General features: G+C 39.0%; 1 protein-coding gene across 5 annotated transcripts in view; it reads right to left on the bottom strand.

The window, feature by feature from the left end:
* Window positions 1–26809, bottom strand: part of CDK14 (cyclin dependent kinase 14) — a 3129234-nt gene that overhangs the window by 2452526 nt on the left and 649899 nt on the right. For 4 of the 5 annotated variants that reach the window (XM_044067657.1, XM_044067661.1, XM_044067659.1 and 1 more), the window contains one exon: window positions 6834–7079. In XM_044067657.1, the coding sequence (XP_043923592.1) occupies window positions 6834–7079 (246 nt within the window). Of the gene's footprint in view, window positions 1–6833; window positions 7080–8558; window positions 8578–26809 lie in introns of those variants that run through there. The other variant, XM_044067660.1, reaches the window with a different exon arrangement.

The raw sequence follows: 26809 nt of genomic DNA, 5'->3' as shown, positions 1-26809 counted from the left end.
GGTGCTATAAGGATGGCTTTTGGTCCTTCCTGCCTTATTTTGAGCAGTCCTCTTGGGAGTAAGGGGGGGGCACATAAATGAAGAGATTAGTCCACTGGAATGGGAGACCATCCACTTTCCATGCTAGGTGCAGAATTTGTGCAGCTGATTATTGTGTTGTCAGGCAAAGAGGTCCACCTCTAGTGTCTTCTAGGCCTTGGTGATTTAGAGGAATGTCCCCTTTTGGAATTTCCACTCATGGGGGTCTAAGCAGTTTCTGCTTAGATGGTCTGCCAGGGTGTTGTTTACTCCTAGGATGTACTGGGCTATCAGGTGTAGGTCCATGGAAGAGGCTGTCTGCCAGAGGCTCATGATTAGTCGGCAGAGAGGGTAGGAGTGTGTGTCTCCCGCTTATTGATATACCATGACTGTGGTATTGTCTGTTTTTATGAGGAGGACACCTGGCTTTAGGTGGTCTTGAAAGGATATGATAGCCTTGTGAACTGCCATCATTTCCTTTAGGTTGATGTGCCAATGAAGGTGCTTGAGGTTCAAAGAGCCTTGGGTGCATGGTGTATCTAAATGAGTGCCCCAAGCAAGGTCTGAGGCGTCTGTGGTGATAGTCTCACCTTGTAGTAGGTAGGTGAAGGGAAGGCCCTTGTTCTGAGTGCAGGCCTCTGCCCACCAAAGAAACTCATTCCTTATGCATGGAATGAGGGGGGGAGTGGTCTCCATAGATTGAGAGTGTTGGCACCAAAGGTTATTTTGGTACCGCTGGAGTTTTCGCATGTGCAGCCTGGCCAGGGGAATCATCAGAATGCAGGATGACATGTAACCCAGTGCTTGCAGAATTTTCCTTGCTGTGAGTTTTTTTTCTGACAGCTAACTGGGAGAAGTAATTTGTCAGAAAGCATTGTTCTTCTGGTGCGAGGAAGGCTGTTTGGAAGGCTGTGTCCAGGAGTGCGCCCAAGAAGGTGATCTGCCTGGAGGGGTTTAGGTTTGACTTTTTCCTGTTGATAGTGAACCCTAGGGAGGTTAGGGTTATTTGTACAAAGAGCAGGTCCTGTAGTAACTTCTCTTTGTTGTCTGCTTACATTAGGCAATTGTCCATATAAGGGTAAATCTGAATGTTTTGCTGTCTGCAGAAGGCAACCACTGGGGCCAGGCATTTTGTGAAGACCCTGGGAGCCGTACATAAGCCAAAGGGTAGCGCAGAGAAATGAAAGTGTTGTGAACCTACTCTGAAGCATAGGTATTTTCTGCAGGACTCCCTTATGGGTATATGAAGGTAGGCATCCTTCAGATCTAGGGTGGCTAGCCATGCATTTTTTCCCAGCAATGGTAAAAGTTTTTGAAGAGTTAACATTTTGAATTTTGGGACCTTTAGGAAGGTGTTTGGAGTGGACAGGTTGAGGATGGGTCACCAAGTGCCTTCTTTTCTTTGCACTAGGAACAGTCTGGAGTAAAAAACTTTTTCTGCTTGTTCCTGTGGCACAGGCTTCACTGCCCCTTGAGCATGGAATATGTCCACTTGTTTTAATACTTCTGCCCACTGATTTGGAGGTAGATATGGGTAACCTGTTAAGGCTGGGACTTGTTGGAAGGTAAATCTGTACCCATTGGTCCTTTGTTACAGACAACCAATTTTGTTTGTAAAGGGATAGCCTTCCTCCTAACCTCTGATGGGGGTTATTGCATGTTCTTAGAGTAGGGAGTGGACTTAGAACTCCCTGCTGTGGGAGTGGTGGAGGGCCACTGCTTAGTTCTTTGCTGGCCTTGATTTTGGGGTCTAACTGGTCTGTCCCTGCGAGGCCTCCCTTGAGCCTGTCTACTGGGGGCTGGGAAAGACCAATGCTTAGAGGGGAAGTTTCTGCTGAATCTGGGAGGTTAAACTTGGAGGAAGTCCTTTATTGTTTGCATAGATTTAGCTTTATCCTCCATCTTTCTGATTACCTCCTGTGCTTTTGATCCAAACAAGTGTTCTTTATCCGGGGGGCATCAAGTAGTTTTGATTTTACATGATCAGGCAGTAGCTGTTCTTTTAACCATGCGTGTCTCCTAATGACTGAACCTGCCACAGTGGCCCTACCTGAGGCTTCTAGAGCATCGAATCCACAGTGTTTAGCTACTTGAGAAGTGCAGTGCAGAAGATCTGCTAGCTCTTTGGAAGTATTAGTGTCCGGTAAAGATGACATTTTTTGTTTCATAAGTTCCAAGGTGTGCTGTTGATATTTTAGCATATGGAACTGGCAGTTAAGAGCTCTAATAGTTAAGGTTGTGGAGGTGTACACTTTCTTACCCCATCTGTCCAGAGCTCTTGAGTCCTTGTCAGAGGGAATTGGGTTTTTAGATGAACTAGCCTTGGCCCCTTTGGGCCCCTGTGTGATGACCTCTGGGTCTGCTGCAGGGTTTCTAAACAAGTACTTATATGAATCAGGCACCCTGTAGTACCTGTCAGGTTTTCTAGGAGCAGGGAGTAGGGTATCAGGGGTGAGGCTAGATTCATTGAAAACATCATCCATCACATCCAGAATAGGAGGAATGGCCAGGGGTCTGTGCTGAGGAAGATCTAGAAACTCTCTTAGTCTTTTGTTAGACTGAGGATAGCCTTGGGCTTCCCAGTGGAAATGGTCTCCGAGAGTGTGCAGGGTTTCCCCAAATGAAAGATGCTCGGGGGGGGAGGGGGACAGAAGGAATGGATTCCTCTGTATCAGAATCCTCAAAGAAGGTGAGAAGTTGTTGTTCCTCATCTGAATCAAGATAGTCTGAAATTTCAGAATCCGGTTCTGAGTGAACTTCAGGGGAAGTATCCCTTTTTCTTTTAGAAGGAGAGGTATGGCTACCCCTAATGAAAATGATGAGGTCCTCCGCCATTTTCAGTAACTGTGTCTGAGGCGGTGGAGGAAGAATAAGATGGTGACTAGAGACTGTTTTCTTTGGGGTGGTCCTGCTTTTAGACCTTAGTAAATCCATTTGTCATTGGGATGCAGTAGTCAGAGGCAAAGACATCGGTTTTTGCCTTGAATCGGTTGTGCGAAAAACCTCCTCAAAAGCCAGTGCTTGTGTAGCTGCTCTGGACCCTACCGAAGTGGAGATAACTGAGGGATCAGATGAAGAAGCATTCCCTGGCAGCATACCAGACTCCAAAAGGGTCTCCGTAGAGGCCTGCGAAGGAGATGAGTTGGGCATTAGGGGCTGTGAATGTGCCTCACTGAATTCCTGAGAACTGACAACTAGTTTCTGGGACGGGTCGTCTGAAGGCTTAAGTTTGTGTGTTCTGTCCCTTTCTTTATCTTTTCATTTTTTGGGAATATCCACAGACTGCTGACTGATGGATGCTATTTCATAATGTGAGGAACTACTTCAGAAATGCCTGGCTACAAGTTCAGCTCTACAGCAAATAGTCTTTGAATTGAAAAGTGTGCAGAACCGACAATGGGGGACATCGCGTTCTGGGCCTAGACAAGTAACGCACAAAGTATGGAAGTCTCAGTGTGGTATTTGTTTTCCACAGCGGAGACAATTATTGACTTTTTCGGACATCAGTTAGTGCAAGAAAAAGGTCCCCAACAGGGTAGTTAGCTGTAGTTATTTTCAGATTCAACTTCCACTCTGGCAACGAGTGACTGGCATACATGCAAACTGCATTTGCTTCGGGCTCCACAGCGAGAAAGACTGATGTAATGGCGCTGACTGCTCTCCTTTATACCACTGATGACCTGACGTCAGTCCACAGGTGACAGCAGCTGGCACAGGGGAAAAGCTTGACTCTGGTATTCATGCCGACCGAGGGCTACCCAGCAGGGATAACCCACAAGTGATAACTGCAACAGTGAGACATGAAAAACATCTACTGGTTATCTAACCAAATCCACCCATTCATCCTCAACCCACTTTTCCCAAATATATTGTGTGAGGATTCCTGGACTCCATACTGCAGTTTGCATTTTGAATACATATTTAATGGCATATACATATATACTGTGGTGGTGGTGCTGCGGTAGCATTGTCGCCTCACAGTAAGACGTTGTCCTGTTCGATTCTCAGCTAGAGTGTCTTCTGTGTGGAGACATGCGTGAATGGGCGTACCTTCATTGAAGGTTGTGCGTCAGGGCCGGCAACTCGGCACATAAAAATCTACTGCCAATCATTAGTGGACCAGAGTTCCGCTGTGGCGACCCTTAACCGGGAAAAGCCGAAAGACACAACATTTAATGGCATATACATATTCTTTATAATCAGCAAGACATAATATGTGCATATGTGTTGGAGGTGTATACACACACACACGCACACACACACACACACACACACACACTCACACTTGCGCGTGCAGCCATTTATATTTATATAGAAATCCATTTTATACGGCAGTAAGTGTTGTGTTTTTATTCTATGCCTACTCATTTTATCTTCTCTTCGCTAGTACGAATACATTCTTGGAATGGAGACTTAAAGAGACAGGATTATTTTTTTTCTGCAACAGTCAATGACTTCCATGTGAGAAACAAGCCTTTTTCCTATCACTGGTGCTTTATTTTTTACTCGTTATCATACCAAATATTTGTGTCATCTTAACGGGATTTACTGATGTGAAGCTGCCTCTTTGGCTTATCATGTTTCTCTTTAAGACTGCGCTCCATTGACAGTGGTATCAATGGCACATTATAAGTGTGCATGTGTATTTATGGCCTGTTCTCATTTCACAATATATTCATAATGAAATAAAATATACCTAATGATAAAGTAGTACAGGTCTTAGCCTTTTTTTGTTACATTGCATTGCAGAAATAAAAAAGGCTAGTAAAAAAATAAAAATCACCGGTTGAAAAAGGATTACCAAACAATTAATGCACTAGTTATGAGTGTCAGCCACACAAACAATGCAAAGAGAATTGAGACCCAACCTAGATGACAGCCAGCCTTAAATCTCTGCTTGATACAATATATGCAGTTGTGACACAATGAGCATTTTACTTATTTATATTATTACTACAATCCACATAAAAGTTAGTAGAGTAACAGCATCTGGATGCATTCACTGTACAATAAGTAGAAGAAAGTCTAAAATCTGGCATTATTGACAGACTGTAATCATTCATGATTTGCAAGGGACAGTATCAAATCATCAACAGACTGTAATCATTCATGATTTACAAGGGACAGTATCAAATCATCATTGACAGACTGTAATCATTCATGATTTACAAGGGACAGTATCAAATCATCATTGACAGACTGTAATCATTCATGATTTACAAGGGACAGTATCAAATCTGGGATGGTCTGTAAACTCGGAAACAGGTCTTAGGGAGAGCAATGTGTCAGTGTGTGTATATCTGTGTGGGGGTGGGGATGAATAAGGGGGTTCCTGTGTTAACATGATGCATCAGTAACTGCAGGTGATTGATTGAAAGGGCCTTTTTGCCATAGCCTTACCATTCACTGCCAGCCCCTTTTTCTGAATTCTGGCCTAAGTGGCAGTATAAGAGTCACCCGTTTAGAAGAAAATAAAATAGTAAAGCCCTCATTTTTACATCAAGACTGAGCTAAAGGAGAAAATCTAACTGGTCTACTTTCCAAGCTTCCCCTAAAAGGAATGAATTCATTCACAATTTCACAGATAAAGCAGTTTAACATAACATATCAAAACATTACTCTGAATCTTCTCGCATTCAGTTCAGATAAACTCTGTTTTGGAGTTTCAAGAACTCACCTTAACTGTCATGGATGAGAGCACACGTACGATTCACAAAGGACATTTACTTTACTTGTATAGGACACAGTATATGAAATGCTGGGAGCTTCACAAAGCAACAGAGTCAACTAACAGGGATATTACTGACCTGCATTCAGAAATGAATTTGGTTTATCACAGTCAGATCTTGAAGAAAACAGGATATAGTGTCCGAGAGGATAGGCATTTGTCTACTTTGGAGAATCAGGGAGGGCCTGTTGGCTAAATGGTAAATATCTTCCCAAGGGTTCATAGGTCACTTCTTATCTGTCTAGAATGTGCATGTTTCCTTTGTTGGTTTCATTCTACCTCCCAAAACAAATCAGAATTGACCATCTACACTCCAAAAATTACCCTTGTCCTCTAGATAAGGTAGTGGCTGAAAAAGATCTGAGATAGGGAGTTCAGTTACCTAGTTAACAACTGAATAAAATAAAAAAGTCACTACAGTACCACCTTGAGAGATATAGGTGGGTTGGGGGGTGCAGAAGTATGGTCCTGGAAAGTGCATTTAAGTTAGCATGCATAATCCACCCTCACACATCTACCCAAAAGAAATGGGGGTAGGAATTTATCTCTGCAAAAATGACGTGCTTTGTCTTAAAACTGTGCATTGTAATATGAAATCAAGACTGAGATCAGGTAGGGATAATAAAATCAGAAAGCTTAAACTATGGGCATAAGCACAAAAACAATAAAACTATATATATTTTCAGTAAACTGGGAAAAAGTTTTTATTAAACACCAAGAAAAACAATAAGTCTGTTTTGCTGCAGACCAGCTTAAGGAACAGTTAACCTTTTTATTCTACAAAGGTCATTTCACTTGGGACTTCACAAGTATGCTAACATTTAGATAGAAATCACAACCAAATAAATAAAATCTTGACATTTCTTAAGGATGGCTAGCTGTTTTGAGCTCTTTAAGCAAAACCCCAGAGTAAAATGTAAATAATACCCAAGCAAATGTATGCTGAGTGATGACCTTTTAATTCACTCAAACTACAGGACTGCAGATGGCAGGTTCAGTGTCTTTCTTGGTGAATTCAGATGGTAAGCTACAACTCTGTAAAACACTTTTAATTAGAAAGATTATTCTAATAGTGGCATTCACTCACCGAGCTGGGACTTGAGTGTCGTCTCACTTTTGGAGATTCTTTCCCTGCAGATGAACTCTTGAAATTAATGCAAGCGTTGTTTTCAGAGTGAACTCTTTTCACTTGATTGACTGGTTTTTCAAAGGGGTCAAAGCCACTCTGCGTCCTTTGCACTCTGACCTTTTTGTCTTCAGGAATAGTGTCCAGGGGTTTTATCACGGAGTCCATTCCCTGGCAGTTCTGTGTGGACATCTTTGTGACACATATCTAAGGAAAAAAAAAACATTTGAGCCAAACATTTAAAACACAGCCTTAAAACTATAATTTTAAATGTCATTTTTTTTCATTTTATCCCCATCATTTAGTCAGCTATATATGTTTAAGTGATATGCAGTACCACTACCAACCTATTTCTTTCTATATAGTTGTATGTGTAATATATACTGAAGCTTTCTGAACTGAGCAAACTATGTAGAGAATCATAAAATAATGTATAGCAGGATTTCTTTTCTGAGAGTACCCTAGTCACCTTGATGAACTGTACTATAGATATATACTAGCTAGCTAGATAGATTGATACATTTAATGTTTGCCTAGCACCTTAATGCAAAGTGTTAAGACTGTGAACTACTAAACAACCTTATCCTGCAGCCGAGGCTTTGATTCCCTTAGTATTCATGTATCTGTTGCATTACTGAAGTTAAATAATCCGTCAGTGTTCCCTGTTACCCATGCAAAGAGGAGACATTTGTATCAAGCTGGTCCACTAGTTTAAAAAAGTAATAGTTCCCCTTACCTCACCCCTGCAAAGTAGTAGTAAGGATTGTCTAGCCTCCACCTAGGTAAAATGAGGTTGGATCTAGTAACTGCATAGTTGTATGTGAGTCCTTCATATGACCTACCATCGTTCAGTGATTTGTATTTGGTGAACAAAGAAGGAACAGGTTTACTGCTGTAATGATACAGAGCTCATAACAGATGCCACAATGATTTCTATCACATCTATGCATCCATCATCAAAGTTCTTTTCAATGTAGCTAGGTGTACTCTGGCATACATCCTCTTAGATTTACACAGTGTACGGCAGGTCCTTAAATGATCATTCCCAGTCTCAAGTCTCCTTTTCCTGCTCCCTGAATGACTTTCTAAGCCTTGATATTCAACAATACAACTCACAACATTATAACTGTTCTGCTGTGCCATAGCCATTCAAGTGATATATGAGCTAAAGGTTGTTTGTTTGTTTCCAGGTCAACACTTTAACTAGGATTTCATGGAACACTTCTGTTGTGTTGCATTAGTATGAGCAAACAGTAGCAATCCCCCTATGTTCTGTTTTTCTTCTGCTTTCATGAACTTTATTAGCATAATGTGTCCACCTCTAAAAAGCATATTAAGATATTACACAACTAGGCATCAGTTTCAGATGCTAGAAGGAAGATACAGCTCCCTTTAACTGAAATCCTTCATAGACGGTGTTTACTTGATAGGGCTGAAAGAGCACAAGAGGCAAGCCAAATACATCTTGGAGTATTCGTTTAATTAAATCTAACTTTTAAAACAGATGAATTAAAGCCATTTGCAGGCAGTTTTTACACAACTGTTACGCACAGTTTTAGTTAAACATCAGTACACAATATCTTAATTTGATGTGAAAAATGCTATTTAAAAGTTAATAAAGAATACAAAAAAGCACCGTGTTACATTTGTTAATAAAGTTCTGTCAAGACAGTCAAGTTCACCTACCGGGCATTCTGTTCTGCTGAAATACATTCTGTAGTCAGTGAATACCTCTACTGAAAACAGCAAGCTGAAGAATGCACAGAACCTTTCTGTACTCCAAGGACTCTACACAAGTTTAAATATTTATCAGTTAGTCAGCAACCTGTATAATCTATCCATCCTAGAAGTGTTCAAGCGGAATTCTAATTAACACAAAAACATCTAAGTATGGAGTACAAATTCTGTGCCTCTTTGTCAAAGCTTGTATCAGCTTTTAGACAGTTTCTTTAATGATATGTCTGCACTGTACGTGGGAAATACAACTAAATTTTTTTATTCTCTCAATTTATCTGTGTTTGGTTTATTCTAAGAGGGTGCATATCAGCTGCATTACGGTGGTGTAAATTTCAAGAAAATGGCAACTTGTACAAAACTAAATTACATGACTTGTGCTGAAATGTTAATTACTGTAATATATTGCACTAATTTAACACTGTCTTTCCAGATATTAGAATCTAATTAGAATCGGAAATCAAGAATACTGTAGGTATGTTTATTTATCAGGATTTAGCCATGCCAGTTTATTTATTATAAGATGGAGTCAATCGAGTGCATTAATTTTTTATAACTCTCCTGAACAAAGTAAGTTATAGAAAAGCAAATTATGCAATTTTACTAAAGCTTTAATTACTGGAATATATTCTCCTCAGTAGCAATGCTTTTCAAGACATTAAAATCTAATTGCATTTTCTACTGAAGAAAGGATTATCCTTTGGAAACCTTTAGCTCAGATGTTTGTTTTAAGAACTATATAAATGTTATGGATAGTCCTAGGGGGCTATGACTGGAGTTGCATTGTTATCTTTAAGGTGAATCTGAACTGTATTCATCTTGGCAGACAGGTCTTACAACCACAGCAAAAGCTGAAAGGGCTACTTTACATCCTCAGTAAATCTAAATCCAAGATAAGCTTTCTAAAAAAAAATAACTCAATATGCATTAGAGAAACTAACTGCAGTATATAGAACACTGCCAACAGCCATACCAGTCAGCAAATATGATACAATATAACGTACTGAGGCTTGTAATATGCCGTTTCCCAGCTTCATAACATTTCATTTTGCATCATAAGTTCCTAGCTGCTCTCTAAGTCTGTATTTTTGGTACTATTTCCATTTTCTGCACATCATCCTTACCTAGCCATTACTTTTAGCACTATTAATATATGCTAATATACCCAGTGATTCCAGTAAACAGTACAATGTACATTCCTTTCTATTCTATTGTTCCTGTTCCATTAAGCTACAAAGGTATTTTTACAAATTGCTGTCTCTGTACTTGATAGTAACTAGCTGAATCTACTTTTATATTCCCTTTCCAGAGTTATGCCTGAAAGTAACAAAGTACTACATCTGGTACATTTATCAAGGTATAAAAAATAACTAATAAAAATAAATATTTTCAGGTTCTGCAACTTATTGTCCTTAGGTATACATGCAAAATGTCCTCCAAGGCTTCCTTACAAAAATTACATAAGTATAGCAATATCTTCCTTGATGGACAATGAAGTTAAGTTTGTGACAAGATGGCACACGGATTAAAAAAAAAATAAGACTCAATGGCAATCAGTTTTACAGTACATTACAACAAAACTACGTCACAAACATGCATGGTGATGAGCATTTCAATGAAAGTTAAGTACTTATATGTACAAAAACAGTAATTTCTGTACTACATTCATTCTAGTTTGCATTTTTACATAAAGAGGTAAATGGTACATGAACAAGAATGATCAACTGACCATAAATCAACAGTGACATCTGGATTCAAAGAACATACGAAACCTTTTAAACAATACAACTCTGATGTAGGGGCTCTGTCCAAATCTCATGATCTCTAATGATACTACCTACAAGGTTGTACCACTTTGGTAAAAAGGTTACTATCACATCATAGCGAAAAGGCTAACATGTTTACGTCCTTTTCCCTATGGTGGTGAGGCTTTGGAGGTAGTATATTTAGAGATCAGGGATATCAGGACAGAGCCTCCAGAACATGCTTGCAGACTGGCTCTTTTATAACTATTTTAGGGATGGCTAAGCAATATTGATAGATTGCTCTACGTTGAACAGAAAACACTGGAGAGACTGCTTCATATTTATATGGACTTTATTTACAGTGTGAACTTAAAAGTACAAAGCTCTCATCACTTACAGAAAAGGCTAGTCTCCCACAGGAACTCAACAACTTTTGTTTCACATCACTTACATTTCAGATTAGTCTCTCACAAGAACTCTGCAATCTTTGCTTCATATCACTGACAGATGAAATCAATCCTTCCTAAGAACTCTATGTAAACTCTGTGACTGCTATATCCACAAGATCCTCAGTGTTCTAACAATACATCCACAGCATTTCTCTAAACAATAATCACCAAGCATCTATACGGTAGGGAAAGCTTCCTGCACTCAGTGAAGATGTATGGGATCCTCCTCCCCCCTGAACACCCCAAGAAGGCAGCTGTGTACATCTCACAGTGGTCAATAAGGAGCACTATACCACAAGGTATCTGGCTATATTAATGAGGAAGTGTGATTCCACAGGCTAAGTTGTATGTGAGTGTATGATTATACATTGTTTGGGAGCTGCCTTGCTATGTCTCCATAAAACAAAATAGGACATGCTGGAGGGACAGATTTATCTACCCTTGACTGCCGCATCTATGGAACAGGCTACCAATTCATGTGAAACAGGGCACCTCTATGACACTGTTCTAGAGGAACCTGGACAAGTGGATAACGCACTGTAAATTCTTAATGGGGATAGAGCCCACAACCCTCCTGAACACGGGCAGTCATCACTAAATACAATCTTCGGTATTGACAAGCATTTTCATGTTATTACACTGGGATGGAACAGATTGGCTTAAAATGACCTCTGGGTTGATATCCTAGTAATCTCCTATGATCCTTTGATATGGAGTTTGATATCCTAGTAATCTCCTATGATCCTTTGATATGGAGTTTGAGTAGGATAAAGAAGAGAGAAGAAGGTCAAATCAGGCAGAATTTAAGGATTGATAGTGCTCTCTCCTTTCAGTCAAGACCTAGTGCTTCTCACAAATAAAAATAGATAAGAAGCAAATTTAATGGGAAAATGTGTCAAGGAAAATAAAGCTTATCTAACTTGTGGGCTGTAAAAAAATGCACCAAAATCCTTAGCACAAATAAGATTGATGGTGAAAGATGGCAGAAGGATGTTCTGGCAATGCATACAGTCAAGTTCTATAATGTTTTGATTTAAACATGGATGTAGAGGGAAATGCTTTAATGTATTTCAATAGCCCCAAATGAGAGTGTGAATATTAACATACAAAACATTTATAATGATTTGTTGGTTGGCTTGGCCCATGTTTTTGAAAATGTTAGGAGAAAATGGTCCACATATGTTGCGAAGGATGATAGTTAATACTTGGAAGAAAGTAATTCACCAAATTAACCCAATTCAGCTTCCAACATTGTTGAAATGTTCTATTTTTATAATAATTAATCATTGGCATAATATGTTTGCATGCATATTGACATGTATTATTTTTGTTCTAACTCTGGTAAATGTTGGAGCTTTGATGCATCTGTTGCAGAAGACATATATATATATATATATATATATATATATATATATATATATATATATATATATGTGCGTGTATCAAATAGTCATGTAAACCCTTTGATACAAAATGGGAAACAATTTTGAGTCACATAGGTTGTGTATTAAAGTGCCACATTCTCAGCCAATAGGATATTGCTTTTGGCTGTTGAGGGTGAAAAAAATTGAGGTGTTGCTATCAAACCCAACATGGATGGAGTTTCAGTTTCGTAACTGAAAAGTACTTCCAGAGGAATGTCAATCTGGTTTCCAGTTTGGTGTTGCTCTGGTGTAACTAAGGAAGCACAAATGCTAGAAAGATAAACCAATGCAGAATATCAGCATATGTTTACCCAAGTGCTTCAAATGTAACAAATAATGTCATGATTTTACCTGTTACACCTGAAATGATTTAGAGTTCCAAACATTTAAAAATATGGTGCTGACATGTTGCACAAATGACAAGAGAAAATTTCCATTACAAATTCAAGTTAATTATGTTTCCCATGAGGAAATTTGAGTCACAAGGACTGGTGTTTCTGATAGAGGGATTCTAACAAATCAGCTATATAACCAAATGCTGGAAATTCAACAAAGTTTATTTGGCAATTATCAAATTTAATGAAAGTGAGCATACTGTTACATACCGTACATGAACATTTTATAAAACAGAGCTTTTTTTGTAAACAAAATTTGTCTAATCTGTGAAAAGTATCATATAAACAACATTAAAAATACCATGACACTTCATGAAATACTGGATGGACCGTGGAATAAAACAGTTGGTTATTTTCATCATGAACAGTCATGTGTGGTCTCTTACTCAAAGTATCCCAAGGTCATCGGCATGAAAGTTACCTCTTCACTATGAATCATCAAACTAATAAAGTCCTTTTTCTATTACTATGGTTTCCCTAAAGTTCTCATCTGTGATAATGGTCCACAGTTTGCCAAGAATTCCATAACTTTTTTTTACAAAACTGTGACTTTCAGCACATAACTTCTTTGCCAAGATAACCACAGGCCAAGAGGTAACATGTCTGGATCAAGTATCAAAATCAGGGTTATCCAAACAATGAAGAATACCATGAAAACTGTTTCTGGTGCTAAACAAGACTGTTTATCTTGTTCTTCATCAGTATGGAACATTCTGGTACAACACATTTATGACTTTTACCTTTACAATTGTTGATGGGGTGAAGAATGAGAAGAAAACTGCTGAAATCTTCTGTTCTGCTTCAACCACAGAAAAAGTCACATATGAATTTAGCCTGGTAGAAATTTCAACAAAAGTGGCAGTACTACTATAGCAGATCGGCTGACAAATTGGCTGTAGTGAGACCTAGAAAAATTATTAGACTCCAGAATCTACCTGACAATCACATGGAACAACAGGAAGCTCTTGTGTTTGGTCATTCAAACAAACCAAAGGCCAATATTGTCAAGACAATGGAATGTATAATACTTAGATATAATGCACCACACTTATACAGGACTGGTATCTTCACATCTCAAAACAATGTCATGCCTGACATACTGCCAGTAAGGTACAGTTTGAGCCATGAAATGGCACATTTGTTAAGACAGTTCTAGAGATGTACAGTTGTGCTGATCATGACATTACAGTACTAAATCCTTCATCTGCAAAGATAAGCACTGATATTGTACACCATGTTGAGCAATTTGGATGTGCAGGTTGAAACTGATGTGAAATCATTATCTTCTAACAATGACTAAAGTAACGACATTTGGTATACTGATTAAAGCAATCTCAGTACAATAACTTTGTCATATTGGTTGATAGCAAAGACTGAATTATATGTAATTATTATTAATGACATTCTCTGCATTGTTTATGCACACACACACACACACACACACACACACACACACACACACACACACACACACACACACACACACACACACACACACACACACAGAGTGCATGGTGTTTTTAAGTATCCCATATGGCTGGAGTGCATGTGGGATGTCACATGATGATTTCTTGTTCCACTATTGCTGTCCTGGATGTCTACATCTGGATGCTAAGTCGGTAAATATCTAGGAGCCAAAACAGATTGTTTTAGCCTAGAAATAGTAAAGTACCCCTTGGTGTCTCAATGTGATGATGCCAAGGTACCTCTACCCAGCTCTAATGTCTAGATGTATCCCAGCAACATAAGGTCAGGGAAAAGGGTATAAAACAATCTTATTATTCATGTCTTCTACCATAGCCCACTCCTGGTCAGGTTGATAAAACAAAATTGCTGGTTGTTGTGGCCAGTGACCCCCCAACCCCTAAAAATGCTAAATCTAGAGGTACAGCAGGACAGAGACACCATTTTAGTGGAATAAACTAGTAGGAATTGATGATGGGAGTGGATGAACGCAATGAAGAACTCCAGTCCTTAATTAACTAAAGCAGCTAGCCAAGAAAACACTTGAATATATGGTCATTATACTAGTCCATGCTTTGCAGTTAACTGATAAGACAAATAAAAACCCTGGGTGTCAGTGAAATAAGATGACCTGGTCAAGTCCAGCTTACAAGTACAGATATAGCATTGTTATATTCCAAGAAAGATCAGTTTTGTATCAGTTCAGAGGGTGATTTAGTCAATATTAAAAAAATAAAACCCAGCTCTCCTTCCGCTACCAACTTCCCATCCAAATACTTAACACTTGCAGATGATGCTACTGCGTACCCAGTTAGTATTCTCTTAAATAGATCCATCATAGAATCTTACATCCCCTCACTTTGGAAAAAATAAATTATAACTCCCTATATAAAGGAAGAAAATCTAACTAATTTTCTAACTATCGCCCCAACTCCAATATGTCTCCTTTCTCCAAAGGTTTGGAAAAAATGTGTACATAAACAACTCCTTAACTACCTCAATCATAACAAACTACTTACATCTACCCAACACTGCTTTAGACCAGCATATAGTACAACAACTCCTCTAATATCCTTTATGAACACAATTAACAAAGCTAGAAAAGCTACAGACTCTGGCCAATTAACCTCAGCAATATTTCTCAATCAAAAGCATTTGACACTGTCTCACACCCCAAATTTTACAGGAACTATCTTCCCTAGGCCTTACTCAATCCTCTCTATAATGGTTTTCAAGCTACCTATAACAGTGTGTAAAATGGCAAGATTCTCTTTCACAATATCTAATCAATAAAACAAGAGTTCCATAAGGCTCCATTCTTGGAACCCTTCTCTTCAACATTTTCAAAAATAACCTCCGTACTGCTCCTGTCAAAGCTCCCTCATCCAGTATACTGACAACTCAGCTCGCATTTCCTCCTACAATAACACTGCACACCTTAGACAAATAACCCAGACTGCATTCTCATCCATTGAATCCTGGCTCAATCACGTACTACTTCTGCTCAACCCTAACAAAACCAAACTGTGTATTTTTACATGAAAAGCACTCTCAACTGATTTCAAAATATATTTTCCTAATAACACAAAAATTAATGTGATTCTATATACCAGATTATTAGGGGTAACAATAGACAATAAACTTACCTTTAACCTCCACATTCATAATGCTATAGACTAGGAATGCTTTATCGGCACAAAAACCCTATGGACTCAACCACCAAAATAATACTGTCCACCACGTACCTATTGCCCTCCTTACTATATGGTGCCCCCATCTTAACCAACCTTCAAACTACACTAAAAAATAAACTTGAATCCTATTACAATAAAATCGCTAAATTTGCAACAGGATTACCGTTCTTTAAGCACCATTGTGCTGCTCTTAGCTTCTTTAACTGGCTCCAGCATCTAAACTACCTACAACGAACAATGGCCCACAAAATTATCTATAACCCTGAAACCTGTGCTGCCATAAATTCTACACTCCAAATCTAAAGACCTAATTGAGCTCCCCACTCTGAAGATGAACAACTTTTACCTCTACATAAACCATACAAAACGACTGGACAATGTCTATACTTTTATTCAGTGACCAAATTATGGAACATGTTACACTTAGGTATTAGATCTTCCTTAAACCTCAAGAAATTCAAATTTAAATTAAAAGAATTCGTACTCAAGTCAAGTAACTGCCCAGTTCAAAACCAATGTGAATCCTATCCACTTTTTACTTGACATTATCACTAGACTACTTCTCTTTCATCTTCTTATGCCATTTCCCTCTCCCACCATTAGATTTCTTTTACACAGTTTTATCTCTACTGCAATCATCTGTTCTACCAACTCTCACCGACTGCTCTCCATTTCACACCACTGATTGTACACTACCTAACCTCTAACTCCCCCGTTGTATACTAACCTCTAACTCCCCTGTTGTATACTTTATCTACCTTCTTATTGAATCTCTACCTCTTTCACTATTCCCTTTTATTACTTCCTACAAATGCTAATCTCTGTATTAGACAAATTTAATCCAGATCAACTATACAGTCTCTCTTTGTCTTTAGAATACCTTTCTATGTAACCACTTAATGGAGTAATTTGTGCCCCTTAAGATAATTAGCTTACCTCCCATACATTGTTTTACTTCCATGAAAATATGCATATATGCAGACACGACAATCAATTTATCTAGATAAATGTGCAACCATGTCAATCATGCTTCTTAACCGTCTCGTGCAAATATATGCATATGAATCATCCCGAGTTCCATTTGCATGTTGTTTTTTGTGTCTAGTTTTCATTTGAATGTGGGTTTTGTATCCTGCAGTTACTATGCTAAAGTTAATGTCTCTGGTTCTCTTTCAAATGTTTTTGGCATACTGTCGTTCATTATTGTAAAAAGGTTATTTTCTGTTCTTCTTTGTACTGGAGATTTTCTCCACAGGCCTCCGCTTAAAATAAGTTTCTTACCCAGTCAGACTTTCCCAGTGACCAACATGCCAAATAAAATAAATAATTAATAAAATGGAAATCATGAGCTGGTGTATAACTAATGTTCATTTTCAGAAGGCACAAGCAAAGTTAACATGTGTACGTGCCAAGTGAAGTACGCGAAGACATAGGTTCTTTCCCTATCAATGGACAGTGTCAGGATGTTCTGAATAATGGTCCACATTATGACATGACCTCACTGCATTGACTGCCAATAAATAAAGGCACCAAAATATCATTAGTGAACCACATGGCTCTACTTCTAATATGAACAATAATGCTGAATAGTTCATATCATTAACTGTCACAGGTGGCCTAAAATACTGGGGATACCTTCTTCAACCACAAGAATATACCCAGGATGGCATGACCATCATTATATAATATTATCTTAAAATAATGGGCTGCATGTATATAAATAACAAGGTGTCAGTCATCACTACAGGAAGTGCATAAACACAGAATTGCATGATGGGTCACACTGTGACCTCTTAGTTGGGAAAATACAAGTAATACCAGTTCATTAATGGAACTACTTGTTAATGACCAAAGGACAGATAGACACATCTTGAAAACTCACCGAAAGCTAAAAGGATGCAGTCAGTAGATCTTCATGAACAGTAGCCACTAAGGCCGGCCATAAGTAAAATGATGCCCTAGGCAGAAAAGCTTCATGGTGGCCACCTCCACCCATTCCTCAACCCCAGTCCCATCCTGGTGTACCTGTACTATCCAAATTCTTCTTCTTCCTTTTACTAACAGTTTGTCTAACTCTTTTTTTTTTTTTTTCCTGCAGTTATTATGCATTCATTCAACATGTTTTGTGCAAACAAGACTGCACTCTGATAACTGTGGAGGAAATAACTACATTAAGTCAGAGATTTGGAGGTTCTAGACACTCTGAGATACATTTTAGAGTTTTTTAAACAACTTTTCATCCAGTGATCACTTGATCAAAAGTCTTGGTAAAAGAAAGAAGTTTAGTATTACTCTTTAGCTTTTTTTTCTTGCATCTTTCAGCACAATTGACTAAAATTGCTCTGTAACAACTAAATTAATTTATGGGTCTGCGGGCTGCTAGACTCACAGAAGTACATCCTAATAGAACAAGACTACATTGTACTAGCTGCAGTGGAAATAATTGTATGAAGCCAGCCATGAGTTTTCTAGATGCTCTGAGATATACTTCAGAGTTTTTTAAGCAACCTCAGTGTTCAGTGACTGCCTAAACAAAAACCATTATTAAAGAAAGAAGTTTAGTGTTACTCTTCAACTTTTCTGTTGCATCCTTTCAGCACACCCTAACTGACCAAAACTAACCTGTAATAATTAAATTAATTTATGGGTCTGGGGGCTGATAGAGACCCAGAAGCCATGGAGTTACTGATGCTCTGGGGTACATTTTAGGACTTTTTTTTCAGTTATTTGACCCAATGATGGTCTGAACAAAATTTTGCATTCAGAAAAGAAATTCAATCTTACTTTTTATTTCAATGAAGAAAAAAGTCACAACCATGTCTTAATGCCCAAAACTGACCAAACACCATTTCACAATAAACTGAGAAGACAAATACTTGTGAGGGTACATATATCTTAGTAAAGTACCTGTCCCCTACCTCTCCACCTCAGTACAGGTCATCACTTTCTGTGTATCCGACTCTAGTGTTAAACTGGGATTAGAATTAAGGCACAGATGACATACTTCAAGCTGCTGCTGTCATACTTATATACAGCAAACCTCCTCATCCCACCCCGCAAAAGACAGACAGATTCTAAGTACCCTTCCATTATCAGTCTGGGGAAAAAAATGAAAAAAAACAAACAAAATTGAACACATTTGCTGATAGACATATATAAACAACATTCTTATTTACTCTCCCCCAAAAGATAGCCACCTGCATATGCCTCATATATTTTATTGTGACTAAAATGAATAAAAAATTACAATGTTTGTAACATGTTACTTCTAGAGACAGTGCAGTACTCTAATACATGCTATAGTGATCTTTGTGTATCCCTGTGAAGTTTATGAAGAAAGTTAAAGAAACAATTACTACGCTATCCCCAGCTCAACACAAAATAAAGTGACCACTAAGGTTTGGGAGGAATGTTAAAGAAATAATGACAATATCAATACCCACACACATGTCCAGCAACATTCTGAGTATAACCAATAGAAGAATGGTTTTAGACTAGTGGAGTTCAGGGCAGAGGCAATTACTAAGCCCATGTCAAAATCCACTTATACAGCCTTGTGTGTAGGGGCCACCAGCCCCAAGAAGTTTTGAAGGTCTGGGTATTGTGTGAAGCATTTATTCCTTTTTTTTGAGAAATGACTGTTAAATTGAGTAAGTGACATCTGGGTCAGTTTAGTAACTTTCTTCCTAACAACCCTGACCAAGTAGTTACAGCCACTTCAATGTACAATTCAGAAATCTGCTTCTGATACGAGAGGATGACCATGTAATCATCCTCTCCTATCACCACTGTTCCGAACAGTTGACATACATTAAAATATCTCATGTTGTTTCAAATAATCACATTGGTCCTACAAAGCCAAAATAATAGGCAAACAGAAACAGGCTAGTCATTTTTTTGCACAGAAGACAGCTAACCAATTACACTACTCTGTTTGTGCATTTCAGTTGCCAAGTTAAGTAGTCAATCTTACATCTCACAAAAGCAAACTAGTCCTTCAAAGGGAGACAGTGACTGTTTAAACTGAACAAAAACAATAAGGTAAGTTACTTTCATCCAGCTTGCAAATGACCCTTATACCCAGGCATCATGATGTCAGGTGCAGGGCATCTGCCAGCCTAGGAGGACAGAATTAAATCTCAGGGACATGGGCTAGCCAGGGGCTACTACAGCAAGAATAACCCATATAGTTACTACTGCAACAGTGAAACACAACCAACATGGTCATTTATTTTCATCCAGCCAAACCCGGCTCTCACCAGCAGTTCTAGCCACAATGTTTGATGCTACTTAATATTATTTCATCTGCACAGTCCACACAACCAAGTTGCCACAAATTAAAGTGTTCCAATCTAAGTTGCTCCACACAAATCACAAAGTCAGAATAATATTGACAGAAATATTTGGTTATCACAGGCCAGCATCATTGTAAAATAGTACTTATGCTTATCTCATAGTGCCAATCCTCTTATTTCAACTGCTCACACAAATCACAAAGCCAGAAATACTGCCCAAAATATCTGGATGATTACTGCCAGCATTATTATAAAAACAGTAATAGCATTTCTGAAAGTACCATTCCCCTCATCGCAACTGTCCACATAAGTCAAAAAGCCAGAAACAATTTCCAAAACAATTGATTACTACCAGCATTATTATAAAAACAGTAATAAGACTTCTCTCTAGGCTATCTCCAGGGTATTCACCTCATCCAAACTGCCCACACAAATCACAGATCCAGAAAAAATGCCAAAATATAAAAATTAAAAAATATATAGCTATAAAATATAAAAATATAGAAAATGTATAAAAATAAAAAATATAAAAATATCATATAAAAAATATTAAACTGGCTCAAATTCCATCCTATCTTACTTGTATCCAGTTACCCACCACATATAAATTACTTAATAAACCACAAGACCGCCCTGTCCTAAAGTCCTTATTCTCCCATTATAACCCCATTAGGTCAATAAGATCAGAAAACCAACACCTCCTCCAAATTCAAGGCCTAAATTATCTGCTGGTCAATAACTATACTCCTGAGTAATAGCTGATATCTGGACAAGCATCCCCTCAGCCATTCATACTATCCAATGCACTGCCTCCTTTAAAACCGCCCAATGTGCACACCTCTATTCCAAATGGATTTGTAATTGCACTAAACCTCCTCAATGCATTACCTGGATCTTAGGGACTTTCTATTATTTACTTTTTCCTTGTTACTTCATATTCTCTTATGATCTCCATCTCTATTACGTCTTCCCTTTGGGCCTTTTCTTCTGTTGCTACTCAGAACTTCCTATATATTTCCTTATCATATTCTCTCTTTTGTTTTCCTCTCTTATTCGATAATTTCTGTAGCCTCTACATTTTTTTCCCTAACTCTCAATCTCAGTTCTTCTCCAGTAATTATTGCATCTTTTTTCACTCAGATTACTATATCAACATAGTTGCATTACACTAATGTAGTATATTATGTGTATCTAGTGTGTGAACATAAGCTTTTATAGTCATCCTTTTTTGCATTAACTATAGTTCTACTACATTGTATTGGTTTTATAAAGTATGCATCTAGTGTTGTATATATTCCAAGTGTTTTTTGTCAGTAATGTTTTCCTCCGTTGCTCCTGAATATACTTAAAATGCAGGTCTTGATTTACTATGTATTCTATTTTGTGTTTCATGTCGAGATTTTTCTCCGCGGGCCTCCACTGAAAATGGTCTCTGCTTGGCCCAGTGGACTTTCCCGGTAAACAAATTCCAATAAATAAATAATCACTGCAGCAGCATTATTATAAATATAGTCCTATTATACACTTCTCACTGACACCGTAAGATTCCTCTCGGTCTAGAATCCAGTAGAATGTGTGAGTTTTTGGTAAATTTTTGCATTCATTCAGTAAAACCATACATTGCACATTGATACGTTGATTCATATTGCTCATCTATAAAAAAAAAAAAAAAAACAATTCTTCGCATGGCTTCATGCCTACATTTGAGCATTGCAAGGCCTCTACCCTTGCAACCTCACAATGATCAAGCTAGGGTAACTTGACTTGAATTTCAAGTCAAATGAAGATAAGTACATCACAACAGAGCACCCCTACAAGCACAGCACCCTAGGCAGTCACCTAGCTTACCTATGTGTAAGTCTGTCCTCGGAGGCAACAACTTCTTTAAGCCAAGCGAGAGTTCAATAGGTCAATACTTAGCAGAGGAACATGATCAAGGAAAGGAAATGGGATCTTATGTAAGAAAAGCCAAAAAGACTAAAATAAATGAAATATCGAGTTTGGCCTGCAATGGCATACTAATGAGACTTTCTTTGGAGATGAAAAAAGCTAAGAAACGTTGCCAAAACGAAAAAAAATTAAATGCTTGGAAGAAAAGGAAAAAGAGACAAAGTAAGACACACATCAAAATGACACTATGCAGAGCTGTTTGTGAGTTACCTAACATAGCCAGAAGTCAAATGATTGTTAAAAAAAAATAAATGTGATACATCTCTGACTAATGAATAACAGATTAATGGTTAGAACACTTCTGAGATGTACTAAATCAAGCTATGGCTAACTATATTTAATACACAGGATCAAAAACACCCTATCACTAATAGCCAATATCTCAATGTCCTCACTACAGACGACTGAAAACAAAAGCTTTCACTTTAACTTAGCTTGTCATAGAGATCATTGTTTTCCATTCAGCATGCTAACTGGCTCCCTAGTGCAGGCAGATCTACCTACAACACTTACTTTCAAACTGCTTCTCCTCTGAGCAATAAGCTATCAGATCATGAATCATCTTACATGCTACAGAGCTCCAGCACCTTTCAATTAAACAGACCTTTTTCTTCCATTTCTCTTTCTGAAAGATCATTTACAAAATTGGTTCTCACATCCTGGAACAAATCACCATAAGATTTTACAGGCATAACAGAGTTGCCAGTTTTCAAGAAACAGTTATAGAGTTTCTTCATAAAAAATATCAATGTAAATGATCCAGAACTGCAGGATAGGTTACACTCTTTCCAGCCTTTAAGTTATTTAGCAGCTGTATTATTAACTATTGCAGCATTTACTGTTTATGTCAGTCTGGGAAGTACAACTCCCCTTCAAGATGGATATATCTAATGCCTGCATATTAACTCTTATTGGCCTTTGTCACATTACTTATATATATGCCCATATTTTAATCCACATTGATTTGGATACAACTACATACTTTTCCATTGTACTATTGTTTACTGCATTTGTCTGTGGCAAATTCCTGTGCACAGTTGATCCTTTCTATTATTATTTTGCCTTTGACCATTACAAAAAGGGTCTTATAACAGCCCATCGACCTGGATGAGATGACATATCTAAAGAACAGGTGACTAAATTCATCAAATCATAAGGTTTAACAAGGCAGCCAGTGCCGATCTAACTGCTAAACATTTGAAACCTGAGACAAAACACCATGTGGCATAGTTAGCATGCCTTTCAACCTCACATGGTGAACAAAAATGTTATCAGATCATTGCAGATACAGTATGCCTGGTACTGGATCATTGTAGATACAGTATGCCTGGTACCGGATCATTGCAGATACAGTATGCCTGGTACCGGATCATTGTAGATACAGTATGCCTGGTACCGGATCATTGCAGATACAGTATGCCTGGTACTGGATCATTGCAGATACAGTATGCCTGGTACCGGATCATTGCAGATACAGTATACCTGGTACTGGATCATTGCAGATACAATATGCCTGGTACTGGATCAACTGGATCATTGCAGATACAGTATGCTTGGTACCGGATCACTGCAGATACAGTATGCCTGGTACTGGATCATTGCAGATACAGTATGCCTGGTACTGGAAAGTACAGTTTTGTACCTACCATAAATGTAGATGTCCGAACTGGATAGCATCTGCAGTCATAACAAATGGGTTGTCCTGTCGTCAGGCAGCCCTTCGGTCGGCCGGATTCCAAAGTCTGGGTCCGCTGATGTCGCACTTCACCCGACGTCATCTCTGCTGGTCTTCGGGTATAAAGGCATCAGCCAACGCCATTTTCCTCAGTGTTTCTTGCCCCAGATGCCAATTGCCCTCTTGGAAAGCTAAATTTTGGATAAATGCCAATGTTTCCAAAATAGTAGAAGGCAAACACAAAAAATAAACATGTATGTACATATATACAAACAAATACACCATAAGAGACTCCGCAGCTAGCTATTAGGAGGGTAAATACCCTCTGAGTACCGCAGAGGGAAGGAGAGGTAATCCTGACTGCAGATGCTATCCAGTTCGGACATCTACATTTATGGTAGGTACAAAACTGTACTATGTCCTTCATGGATGCATCTGCAGTCATAACAAATGGGTAGAATACCATAGCCAAACTAGGGAGGAGGAATAATAATTATGGTGTAGTCAGGATCCCTTGCAGTACAGCAGTGGCAAACCCTGCTCGGGATCTAGAATATAGAGGTAAATTATAATGCTTGGCAAATGTATGCACGGAGGTCCAAGTAGCCGCCTCAATAATGTCCTTGGTTGCCACTCCTCTTAAGAAAGCTGTGGTAGTGGCTGTAGCCCTTGTAGAATGAGGTCTTATGTTCTGTGGAATTGGTTTTCCATGGTAGGAGTAACAGAATCTTATGCAATTTCCTATCCATTTGGAGATTGTCTGTTTGGAAATTGCTTTTCCTTCCCTTCCTGTTGCATAGGCTACAAAGAGCTGGTCAGTTTTCTGTTACCTTTGGTTCTGTCCAGGTAGTAGCGTAACTGTCTGTGTACATCCAAGGTATGCATTATTCTTTCACCTGTGTTTTGTGGATTGGGAAAGAAGGTAGGTAGGTGGATTGCCTGGTTTAAAGACACTCTGGATACCACCTTAGGCATAAATGTAGGATTAGTTCTCATGGACACCCTATCTTGATGGAAGATTAGGAAGGGTTGCACTGCCATTAAGGCCTGTAGTTCCGAAACCCTCCTTGCTGAAGTAATAGCCAGTAGGAAAGCAGTTTTCCATGACAGGTGTTGTAGATCTGCTGTTGCTGCTGGTTCAAACGGAGGGAGTGTCAACTTTTCTAGTACAAAGTTCAAGTCCCATGCTGGTAATGGTGGTTTCCTAGGAGGTTTTACATTCTTGATCCCTCTGAGAAACTGCCTGAGTAGAGGATGTGAAAAGACAGGAGGATCAAAGCTGTATTCTGCTGAAATAGCTGATGCATGTATCTTGATGGAGGAATAGGACAGGCCTGTATGTAGAAGCTCTGCCAAGTACTCCAGGATGTTAGCAATATCTATGTTCGACACATCTTTTCCTCTTTCAGTACTCCAAATGATGAACCTTTTCCATTTTCCTGCATAGTTCCTTCTTGTAGAAGGTCTGCGGGCTTCAAGGATAATGTCTTTAACCCTTTGTGAAAGGTCTGGGTTAGTTACTGCTATGTGATGTTCCAGGCAGTCAGTTGCAAGGTTTGTAGGTTTGGATGTATGATGTTGTAGTTGTTCTGAGTTAACATCAGAGGCATCAGGGGTATTGACCACATTTTCTCCCGAGACATGCTCCTCAGCAATGGGTACCAGTGTTGTCTTGGCCAATTCGGAGCTATCAGGATTATCCTTGGACGTTCCTCTGATTTCCAGTAGTACCTTGTGCCTCAAGGTAAGAGGTGGGAATGCATATGCTGTCAGGCCTTTCCAGCTGAAGGATAGAGAGTCCACCTTCCATGCAAGTGGGTGGAATGTCCTTGTGCAGAATTTTTGAGCTGGTGATTTTGTGGGGAAGCGAATAGATCTATTTGTGGCATTCCCCATTTCTTTGTGATGGCCTTGAAGATGTCGGGGTGTAGCATCCATTCGTGAGCATCCGAGGTGGTTCTGCTTAAAATGTCTGCTAGGGTGTTCTCTTTTCCCGGTACAAATATTGCCTGTAACTGGATGTTGTAGCTGAGAGCCAGATTCCAAAGGTCCAAAGTCATTCTGCATAGGGGTAAGAATGAGTGCCTCCCTGTTTGTTGATGTACCACATGACTGTGGTGTTGTCTGTCCTTATCATCAAATGGCCTTCTTTGAGGAATGGTCTGAATTTTAGGATTGCCAGTTTTACTGCCAGCATTTCTTTTGGTTTATGTGCAGGTGCAGCTGGTCCTGAGTCCACAGTCCTTGCGCATTTGTCCAGCATGTGCCCCCATCCTAGGTCTGAGGCATCCGTTGTGATGGTTTGGTTTGCTCGAAAGTTGTGGAAGGGTAAGCCTGGGTTTGACTGGCATGCCGAGCCCACCATAGGAGCTCCTGTTTTAAGCATGGGATTAGTGGTATTTCTGTTTCTAAGCTGTGCCTGTGTTGAGACCATAAATTCTTTAGGTACCACTGTAACTTTCTCATATGCAGTCTGGCATGAGGGACCAAGATTATGCATGATGCCATGAAGCCCAAGGCCTGCAGAACTTTTCTTGCTGTTAGTTTGTTCTGCTTTGTTAATGCCAAGAAGTAAAGAGGGAGTTCTTTCTCTTTTTCTGCAGTTACGCATGCCATCTGTTTTACTGTGTCCAATTCAGCCTAAGAAAGTTCTTGTCTGGGATGGTATCAGTCTTGACTTTTGAAAATTGACTGTGTATCCCAGGGCTTGTAGCAAGTAAATGACCCTTTGTAAATCTGTTGTCAGCTTGCTTTTGTTGTCCGCTTGTAACAGGCAGTCGTCCAGGTATGGATAAATTTGGATTCCCTGTACTCTGCAGTGAGCGATTACTGATGCCAGGCATTTTGTGAATACTCTGGGCGCAGTGGATAAGCCAAAGGGCAATGCTGAGAATTGATAATGCTCTGATCCTGCAAGAAATCTGAGGTATCTTCTGCAATTTGGTCGAATGGGGACGTGCAGGTATGCCTCCTTGAGATCTAGAGTTACCAGCCAACACTCCTTGCCCAGCATGGGAAGAAGTTGCTGTAGGGTCAGCATTTTGAATTTTGGGACAATGATGTATGTGTTTAAGATGGACAGGTCGAGAATAGGTCTCCAGTTTTTTTTCTT

The sequence above is a fragment of the Protopterus annectens genome, chromosome 3.part1 (genome assembly GCF_019279795.1).
Source record: "Protopterus annectens isolate FY-2018-M chromosome 3.part1, PAN1.0, whole genome shotgun sequence".
In the NCBI taxonomy this organism is placed as follows: Eukaryota; Metazoa; Chordata; order Ceratodontiformes; family Protopteridae; genus Protopterus; species Protopterus annectens.
This window is presented reverse-complemented; position numbering and strand designations above follow the sequence as displayed.